Source organism: Coregonus clupeaformis, chromosome 1, assembly GCF_020615455.1.
Source record: "Coregonus clupeaformis isolate EN_2021a chromosome 1, ASM2061545v1, whole genome shotgun sequence".
Classification (NCBI taxonomy): domain Eukaryota; kingdom Metazoa; phylum Chordata; class Actinopteri; order Salmoniformes; family Salmonidae; genus Coregonus; species Coregonus clupeaformis.
In genome coordinates this window covers 70544116-70554404 of record NC_059192.1, presented here as the reverse complement: position 1 = coordinate 70554404, position 10289 = coordinate 70544116, and the positions used below count along the sequence as shown (strand labels likewise).

The window sequence follows — 10289 nt, the reverse complement described above, 5'->3', positions numbered from 1 at the left end:
ATACATTTTAAAGGGCTTAACAAAAGCACTACAGAGCCAAAAACAACCACAGGTCATCTCTACAGAGCCAAAAAACAACCACAGGTCATCTCTACAGAGCAAAAAACAACCACAGGTCATCTCTACAGAGCCAAAAACAACCACAGGTCATCTCTACAGAGCCAAAAACAACCACAGGTCATCTCTACAGAGCCAAAAACAACCACAGGTCATCTCTACAGAGCCAAAAACAACCACAGGTCATCTCTACAGAACCAAAAACAAAAACTTCACATCACCTAGAAGTATCAAGGGATTTAAAGTGACTCAAATGCAGTCATTGGATAGAAGGATAGATGGTGCATTGCTCTCTCAAACACACAGGAAAAAAGGAAACTGGGCATGTGGTATTGCATAGCTTAACATACATTCCAGTCTAGCACTGAGCGCCTTAATAAAAAACAAAAATAGGTTAATATTTACATACAAATATATTTTCAATAAAGGCTTTAGATTTATGGCAGCATAATACAGCATATTATTATAGAATAGTCTACAATATATTCGATCATTGCTACAATATCTTTATCATCACTATATCTATCTGCAATTTCTTCTGGAATCATGGAAGGAGCACGCTAAAGAAAGCATTCGTATTTGGTAGAAGAACACAGACTAGGGTCAAATGAAGACACAGTGGCTGTTTACACAGGCAGCCCAATTCTGATCTATCTTCAGCCAATAATTAGTCTTTTGACCAATCAGATCTTTTGCCAATAATTGGGAAAAACATCAGAATTGGGTCGCCTGTGTAAACGCAGCCAGAATGTTCCCCATCACATCACTGCACCTCACACACTCCTGTTCTGGTCAGGTATTGTGAAGACAGGTGGTAAGGCAGAGTGTGATCCATGGTACATGACTGTGTGTGGGAGTGAAAGAGTGTGTTGTGAAAAGTATGAACGTGTGTATAACGACCCACTCTACATGAGTGTGTGTGTATAGGGGGTGCGCAGTACGACCCAATGTATGTGAGTGTATGTTATACCGTATTCATGTGCGTGTATACAGTTACCCTGTCCCAGTTACTCATCTCTCTCAAGCTCAGAGGTCTGTTTAATCTGGCGTGTGTGTACCACTGCATGGAGATCCCACCCCCCCATGTCCAAGAAGGGCTCCAGACCCGGCACACCCCTCCTGGAACCCCCAGCCTCCCCAACACCTCCTACCCCCATGGCTCTCCTTCTCCTTCTCAGGTCCATGTCTTCCTGGTCCCTGGCCTTCTCCTGGACCTGGGCTTTGTGGGCCTTCTCTTCCACAACGTCCCTGGAGTCTGACTGGACGGCTGCCCTCTCCTTCAGGTCCCGTCCACTCTTCTTCACAGCCCCTAGTGCTCCTACTCCTGGTTCGACAGGTTCTGGCCCAGCTGCAGCCAGAGCCTGTTCCTCAAGGGCCTTGATGGCTCTCTCCAGCTGTGCCAATTTCTCCCTCTGCTCTTCGACCTTCCTCTCCTTCTCTGCTCTCTTCCTCTCCACTTGCTCCTTTTCCAGCCTCTCTTTCTCCATTCTCTCTTTCTCTACTCTTGCTTGTTCCATCTCCTCCTCTCTCGACAGTTTTTCTCTCCTCTCCCTCTCCAACCGTTCCTTCTCCACTCTCCCCTGCACCTCTCTATCAATCCTCACCTTCTCCAGTCTCGCTTTCTCTATCCTCTCTTTCTCCTTGTCCACTACCACTGCCCCGTCCTCAGCTTTAGCAGGTGGCGGCTGCTCCTTTTTGTGTTTGGGCTGGGCTGGTTCTACCTTCACCCCCTCTGTCACCTTCTGACCCAGCGGTAATACCTTAGCCCCCAGCTCCCTCTCCTTAGGGGCCTCCACTGCTGCCTCAGCCAACACCGGCAGTTTAGGGACCTCCTGGAGTACTACTTCTTTGGGGATAACAGGGGGAACCACTTTGAAGAACTGCTCCTCTGCACTCTTCTCCACAAGGAGGACCTCATTCTGGGCCTGGATGTGAGGCTCGGCCCGTCCGGCCTGTGGCGCTCCAGCAGGCTCCCCAGGATCCTTGGTGTCTGAGGCCAGGGCAGGACCACCTTGAGCTGGGTCTTTGGGCTTTGATGCTCCCCCTTCCTCCTGGACCCCCGTCTCTGCATCGGCCTCTGGAGCTCCATCTGTCTTAACACATCGTTCTTTACTTCCCCTTTCAATGACCAAACAGTTCAATTACTCAGCACTTAGATACACATCACAATATAAAGACAGAACATGTATGAGAGTGTACCTGGCTTTTTGGGGTGCATCTCCTGGTGCTGTTCCTGTATGACAGCCAGTAGTTTCTCCTGCTGGTCCAACAGCCTCTTCTGCTGCTCCTGCTGCTCCTTTATAACCTGCAGCAGAGCGGCATGGTCCAACTGACCCTCTACATGGGGGGAGACAGGGTTAGAACACACCAAACACACACACAGGGGAAGTCAATTACAAGTGGGAGGAGTTGGAATATACCATTCATATATTTGGGGGTATTGGGTATCTACATTGGAGGGAGAAAGAGCATTTTATTTATCCAGACAAACAGTATAGGTATGTGTTTAAGGGTGTGGGGCTGGAGGAGGGATCACTCAGTCAAACTTATGTTGGGTATGGTTGCGTCAAACAACACAGGTTAGGAGTTTAGACAAGGTGGGGTATACTGTGTGAGAGAGGGGGTGAGGTGGGTTAGGACTTGAGGGTTATGGCCACTTGGGTTGGGGGGACACAGAATTAGAAAGGTGAGTGACTAGATGTGAATACATATACAGTGAGAGAGAGAGAGAGAGAGAGACAGTGAGAGAGAGAGAAAGAGAGAAAAGGTCCAGATGCCAGGACCACAAATACAAATTCCATCTAGACACTGTTGCCCTAGAGCACACAAAAAACAATACCTCTGCCTAAACATCAGCGCCACAGGTAACTTCCACAAAGCTGTGAACCATCTGAGAAACAAGGCAAGAAGGGCATTCTTTGCCATCAAAAGGAACATAAAATTCGACATACCAATTAGGATCTGGCTAAATATACTTGAATCAGTTATAGAACCCATTGTCTGGGGTCCGCTCACTAACCAACAATTCACAAAATGGGACAAACACCAAATTGAGACTCTGCATGCAGAATTTTGCAAAAACATCCTCAGTGTACAACGTAAAACACCAAATAATGCATGCAGAGCAGAATTAGGCCAATACCCGCTAATTATCCAAATTATCAAATTATCAAAAAGAGCTGTTAAATTCTACAACCATCTAAAAGGAAGCGATTCCCAAACTTTCCATAACAAAGCCATCACATACAGAGAGATGAAACTGGAGAAGAGTCCCCTAAGCAAGCTGGTCCTCTGTTCACAAACACAAACAGAGCCCCAGGACAGCAACACAATTAGATCCAACCAAATCATGAGAAAACAAAAAGATAATTACTTGACACATTGGAAAGAATTAACAAAAAAACAGCGCAAACTGGAATGCTATTTGGCCCTAAACAGAGAGTACACAGTGGCAGAATACCTGACCACTGTGACTGACCCAAACTTAAGGAAAGCTTTGACTATGTACAGACTCAGTGAGCATAGCCTTGCTATTGAGAAAGGCTGCCGTAGGCAGACCTGGCTCTCAAGAGAAGACAGGCTAGGTGCACACTGCCCACAAAATGAGGTGGAAGCTGCACTTCCTAACCTCCTGCCAAATGTATGACCATATTAGAGACTGATTTCCCTCAGATTACAGAGATCCACAAAGAATTCGAAAACAAACCCAATTTTGATAAACTCCCTTATCTACTGGGTGAAAAACCAAAGTGTGCCATCACAGCAGCAAGATTTGTGACCTGTTGCCACATGAAAAGGGCAACCAGTGAAGAACAAACACCATTGTAAATCCAACCCATATTTATGTTTATTTATTTTCCCATTCGTACTTTAACTATTTGAACATCATTATAACAATGTATATAGACATAATATGACATTTGACATTTCTTTATTCTTTTGGAACTTTTGTGAGTGCAATGTTTACCGTTAATATTTATTGTTTATTTCACTGTTGTTTACTATCTACTTCACTTGCTTTGGCAATGTTAACCTATGTTTCCCATGCCAATAAAGCCCTTGAATTGAGAGAGAGAGAGAGAGAGAGAGAGAGGAGAGAGCAACACACTAAACAAACAACAACATGAAGAGCTATCTATCCAAAACGGAGGTGTATGGGTAAACCGCTTCTCCAATCTTTTTGTCTCTATAACAAAGAACAAACAGCAAAAACATATACATGATCAAATACAAATCTTAAAATCAACTATTAATGACTACCAGAACCCACCGGATTCTCCAATTACATTTAATGAACTACAGGACAAAATACAAACCCTCCAACCCAAAAAGGCCTGTGGTGTTGGTGATGGTATCCTAAAATAAATTATAAAATATACAGACCACAAATTCCAATTGGCTATACTTAAACTTTGTAACATCATCCTCAGCTATGGCATCTTCCCCAATATTTGGAACCAAGGACTGATCACCCCAATCCACAAAAGTGGAGACAAATTTGACCCCAATAACTACTGTGGAATATGCGTCAACAGCAACCTTGGGAAAATCCTCTGCATTATCATTAACAGCAGACTTGTACATTTCCTCAGTGAAAACAATGTATTGAGCAAATGGTCAAATTGGCTTTTTACCAAATTACCGTACGACAGACCACGTATTCACCCTGCACACCTTAATTGACAAACAAAACAAAACAAAACAAAGGCAAAGTATTTTCATGCTTTGTTGATTTCCAAAAAGCTTTTGACTCAATTTGGCATGAGGGTCTGCTATACAAATTGATGGAAACCGGTGTTGGGGGAAAAACATACGACAGTGTGCGGTTAAAATGGGCAAAAAACACACAATTTTATTTCCACAGGGCCGTGGTGTGACACAGGGATGTAGCTTGAGCCCAACCCTCTTCAACATATTTTTCAACGAATTGGCGAGGGCACTAGAACAAACAGTCTGCAGCATCCGGCCTCACCCTACTAGAATCTGAAGTCAAATATCTACTGTTTGTGGATGATCTGGTGCTTCTGTCCCCAACCAATGAGGGCCTACAGCAGCACCTAGATCTTCTGCACAGATTCTGTCAGACCTGGGCCCTGACAGTAAATCTCAGTAAGACAAAAATATTGGTGTTCCAAAAAAGGTCCAGTTGCCAGGACCACAAATACAAATTCCATCTAGACACCGTTGCCCTAGAGCACACAAAAAACTATACATACCTCGGCCTAAACATCAGCGCCACAGGTAACTTCCACAAAGATGTGAACGATCTGAGATAAGGCAAGAAGGGCCTTCGATGCCATCAAAAGGAACATAATATTCGACATACCAATTAGGATCTGGCTAAAAATACTTGAATCAGTTATAGAAGGGCAATGGGACAAACACCAAATTGAGACTCTGCATGCAGAGTTCTGCTAAAATATCCTCTGTCTACAACGTAAAACACCAAATTATGCATGCAGAGCAGAATTAGGCAGATAACTGCTAATTATCAAAATCCAGAAAAGAGCCTACAACCACCTAAAAGGAAGCGATTCCCAAACCTTTCATAACAAGTAGAGAGAGAGAAAGAGAGAGTTCCAAAGTTCCAAATTTAGCAGCAGCTGCTGAAAATAATTAGCTCCTACAAATATTGAAATGTACATGGTTTTTAGAGTGAAGTACATTGGAAAAAAACTAAAAGAAAACTGGAAGACTGAATGGAAGACAAAACAAGCAACAAATGAAGAAGATAGGCTTGTGAAAAAGTATATATTTTTTTATACAATTATGCAGTTATCTTAGCCAGCTGGATTGTTTACCAGTTGCTAAGCAGTTACTAGGGACTCTCCTAAAAGAAGCTAGCTAGCTAGCTAACAAAAATATAGCTAGTCAACAGCACAATAGAAAGACAAAAGAAGGACAGAAGACAAAGGACATGAAAGTAAAACAGTTCTCTAAAGACACTAGAGACAATAATACAAGAAAAGGTAGGCTTCTATTGCAACATTGTAGCCAACATCACCAGCTTTGCTATGGAAATTATTTACCCACCAGACATCCAAATTGAGAAAACTAAGAAAAGTTTCAAAGGTTAGATGATGGGACAGAACCATGAATGCCTGTTTGCAGATCTTACCAGTTGCAAAACAAGAGCAAATGTAAAATGTAATACCAAAAGAGAAGCATCAGTCAAGGCTGTCAGATCAGCATTTTTGAAGAAGCTGACCAGAGCAACACATATCAAACAGTCAACTTATACAATAATGGAACTGTATTGATACAAGGCAATGATTCAAGCCTCCAGGCTTTTGAGAATGTGTTTGCTACCATAAAAGTAGAAGCTGAACTCATCTCAGAAGCTGAGGAAAAAGTAAAGGAGGGAGATGATGGAGAAAAGCAGGCCCCAACACCCCCAACAGCCTCTGTGACCCAGCAAGAAGCCCTCAGTGTCCCTCTTCTTACCTCACCTGCAGCAGACAGAGCCAAGGACATGCTGTACAACACCAAGAACACCTGCTATGCAACGTTTCCACAACACTCTCTCTCTAGTTGAAGCAGAGGTCATAGAACTCAGAGAGAACAAGCTTCAAGAGGATGACACTGTCCAGAAACTAAAAGAAGAGATTAAACAGTTCAGGGAGGAGAGCAGAGCATCTATTGCTAAATTAGAAAGCAGAATGGACAAACTGAGTCAGACAAATGATGACCTCCGATACCATCTGAGCATAACAAGAGAGGAGCTAGAGCAGAGAGAGAGGTACATTGACACCCTCAACCAGCAGCTAGTCATTATGTCCTCTGCATCTAGAGAACATGTCCACCAGCTTGGTACAACACAGGCAGAACCTGAGACTAGCATAACCAGCATGGCCTCCACCACACAGCCTGATGACACTGCACCAGCCTCCCAGTCTGCTCCAGCCCAGGTCAGCCAACCAGCCTCCCAGTCTGCTCAAGCCCAGGTCAGCCTACCAGCCTCCCAGTCTGCTCCAGCACAGTGTGCTCCAGCCCAAGTCAACCTACCAGCCTCCCAGTCTGCTCCAGCCCAGGTTAACCTACCAGCCTCCCAGTCTGCTCCAGCCCAGGTCAACCTACCAGCCTCCCAGTCTGCTCCAGCCCAGGTCAACCTACCAGCCTCCCAGTCTGCTCCAGCCCAGGTCAACCTACCAGCCTACCAGTCTGCTCCAGCCCAGGTCAACCTACCAGCCTACCAGTCTGCTCCAGCCTCCCAGTCTGCTCCACCCAGACAATCACCCACAACTGCAATCATTATCGATTCAAATGGGAAGTTCTTGGTCCAGGAAAAATTATTCCCTAGACACCAGGTGTATAAGTTCTGGTGTCCTACAACTGAGAGTGCAATGCAGCTCCTCAGTCAGACCAGGATTGACACCCCTGACAACATCATCATCCACACTGGCACAAACGACATTCGTGCCAAAGGTGAAAATGTATCTGGGGCAGTGAGAAGAGTAGCAGAACGGGCACAGGCTATGTTCCAAACAACCAATATAGTTGTGTCCACCCTCCTACCAAGAAAAGACTTCCCAGGACAGTTGATCGACAAAATAAATCAACAGATCACTGTGGACTGTGCCTCACTGCTCAACGTTAGAATGGCTCACCATCCCACTCTGGCATGTGAACACTTATACGATAATGTACATCTTGATCAGGACAGTGTCAGAACTTTTGCTAAGGACCTTAAGGATACAACACTTGGCAGGGACCCACACACCCATCACCCCAGCAGCAGGCCCCCCTCTCCACCTTCTGAAACAACAGTACCCCCACCATCCCCAGGAGAGAAGAGCCAGACACGGCTTATTACAGCACAGCTCTACAAGACTGGGCCCAACACAGCAGAGATTTACCAGACCAGACCCGCCTCAGGACTGCACGACCAGACGCGGCCCATAACAACACAGCTCTACTAGATCCGGCCCATCACAACACAGCTCTACTAGATCCGGCCCATCACAACACAGCTCTACTAGTCCCGGCCCATCACAACACAGCACTACTAGACCCGGCCCATCACAACACAGCACTACTAGACCCGGCCCATCACAACACAGTACTACTAGACCCGGCCCATCACAACACAGTTCTACTAGACCCGGCCCATCACAACAGCACTGACCACTACTCTAGGGTCGGGCAGAACACTGTCCTTCAGAGAAGTGCACCACATGATGCAGTCCACAACATGTATCATTCAGATCATCAGCCTACATATAATAATAATAATAATAATAATAATAATAATAATAATAATAATAATAATAATAAGCCATTTAGCAGACGCTTTTATCCAAAGCAACTTACAGTCATGCGTGCATACATTTTTGTGTATGGGTGGTCCCGGGGATCGAACCCACTACCTTGGCGTTACAAGCGCCGTGCTCTACCAGCTGAGCTACAGAGGACCACAGCTGAGCTACAGAGGACCATGCATATGCTGAGGTAACGTCTGGCAAAACACACCTAGAACTATCAGAGATTGGAGAGGTGCGCCAACTACTGCATCTAATATGCAGACTACTGGGATAGACAGACCCTTTAATTTACACACACAAACATACGCACAAGAAACACATACGTACAAGGGGTTGCAGATTGCATTGCAATTTACTTATTTTCAGTGCGATCTTATTCCATTCTTATTGATTTGTTTACATCTATTCTTTATTTTATTGGCACTGGTATTATAATAATAATTATATACAGTGGGGAGAACAAGTATTTGATACACTGCCGATTTTGCAGGTTTTCCTACTTACAAAGCATGTAGAGGTCTGTAATTTTTATCATAGGTACACTTCAACTGTGAGAGACGGAATCTAAAACAAAAATCCAGAAAATCACATTGTATGATTTTTAAGTAATTAATTTACATTTTATTGCATGACATAAGTATTTGATCACCTACCAACCAGTAAGAATTCCGGCTCTCACAGACCTGTTAGTTTTTCTTTAAGAAGCCCTCCTGTTCTCCACTCATTACCTGTATTAACTGCACCTGTTTGAACTCGTTACCTGTATAAAAGACACCTGTCCACACACTCAATCAAACAGACTCCAACCTCTCCACAATGGCCAAGACCAGAGAGCTGTGTAAGGACATCAGGGATAAAATTGTAGACCTGCACAAGGCTGGGATGGGCTACAGGACAATAGGCAAGCAGCTTGGTGAGAAGGCAACAACTTTTGGCGCAATTATTAGAAAATGGAAGAAGTTCAAGATGACGGTCAATCACCCTCGGTCTGGGGCTCCATGCAAGATATCACCTCGTGGGGCATCAATGATCATGAGGAAGGTGAGGGATCAGCCCAGAACTACACGGCAGGACCTGGTCAATGACCTGAAGAGAGCTGGGATCACAGTCTCAAAGAAAACCATTAGTAACACACTACGCCGTCATGGATTAAAATCCTGCAGCGCACGCAAGGTCCCCCTGCTCAAGCCAGCGCATGTCCAGGCCCGTCTGAAGTTTGCCAATGACCATCTGGATGATCCAGAGGAGGAATGGGAGAAGGTCATGTGGTCTGATGAGACAAAAATAGAGCTTTTTGGTCTAAACTCCACTCCCCGTGTTTGGAGGAAGAAGATGGATGAGTACAACCCCAAGAACACCATCCCAACCATGAAGCATGGAGGTGGAAACATCATTCTTTGGGGATGCTTTTCTGCAAAGGGGACAGGACGACTGCACCGTATTGAGGGGAGGATGGATGGGGCCATGTATCGCGAGATCTTGGCCAACAACCTCCTTCCCTCAGTAAGAGCATTGAAGATGGGTCGTGTCTGGGTCTTCCAGCATGACAACGACCCGAAACACACAGCCAGGGCAACTAAGGAGAGGCTCCGTAATAAGCATCTCAAGGTCCTGGAGTGGCCTAGCCAGTCTCCAGACCTGAACCCAATAGAACATCTTTGGAGGGAGCTGAAAGTCTGTATTGCCCAGCGACAGCCCCGAAACCTGAAGGATCTGGAGAAGGTCTGTATGGAGGAGTGGGCCAAAATCCCTGCTGCAGTGTGCGCAAACCTGGTCAAGACCTACAGGAAACGTATGATCTCTGTAATTGCAAACAAAGGTTTCTGTACCAAATATTAAGTTCTGCTTTTCTGATGTATCAAAAACTTATGTCATGCAATAAAATGCAAATTAATTACTTAAAAATCATACAATGTGATTTTCTGGATTTTTGTTTTAGATTCCGTCTCTCACAGTTGAAGTGTACCTATG

At 44.9% G+C, this 10289-nt stretch overlaps 1 protein-coding gene across 1 annotated transcript in view; it reads right to left on the bottom strand.

Moving 5' to 3' along the window:
* Positions 1-1064: 1064 nt before the first annotated feature.
* Positions 1065-10289, bottom strand: part of LOC121577337 (putative sodium-coupled neutral amino acid transporter 10) — a 36041-nt gene continuing 26816 nt past the window's right edge. The window contains exons 15-17 of the mRNA XM_045218408.1: positions 2257-2394; positions 1576-2146; positions 1065-1533 (exon numbers count right to left, since the gene is read on the bottom strand). Coding sequence (XP_045074343.1) covers positions 1065-1533; positions 1576-2146; positions 2257-2394 — 1178 coding nt within the window. The remainder of the gene's footprint in view (positions 1534-1575; positions 2147-2256; positions 2395-10289) is intronic.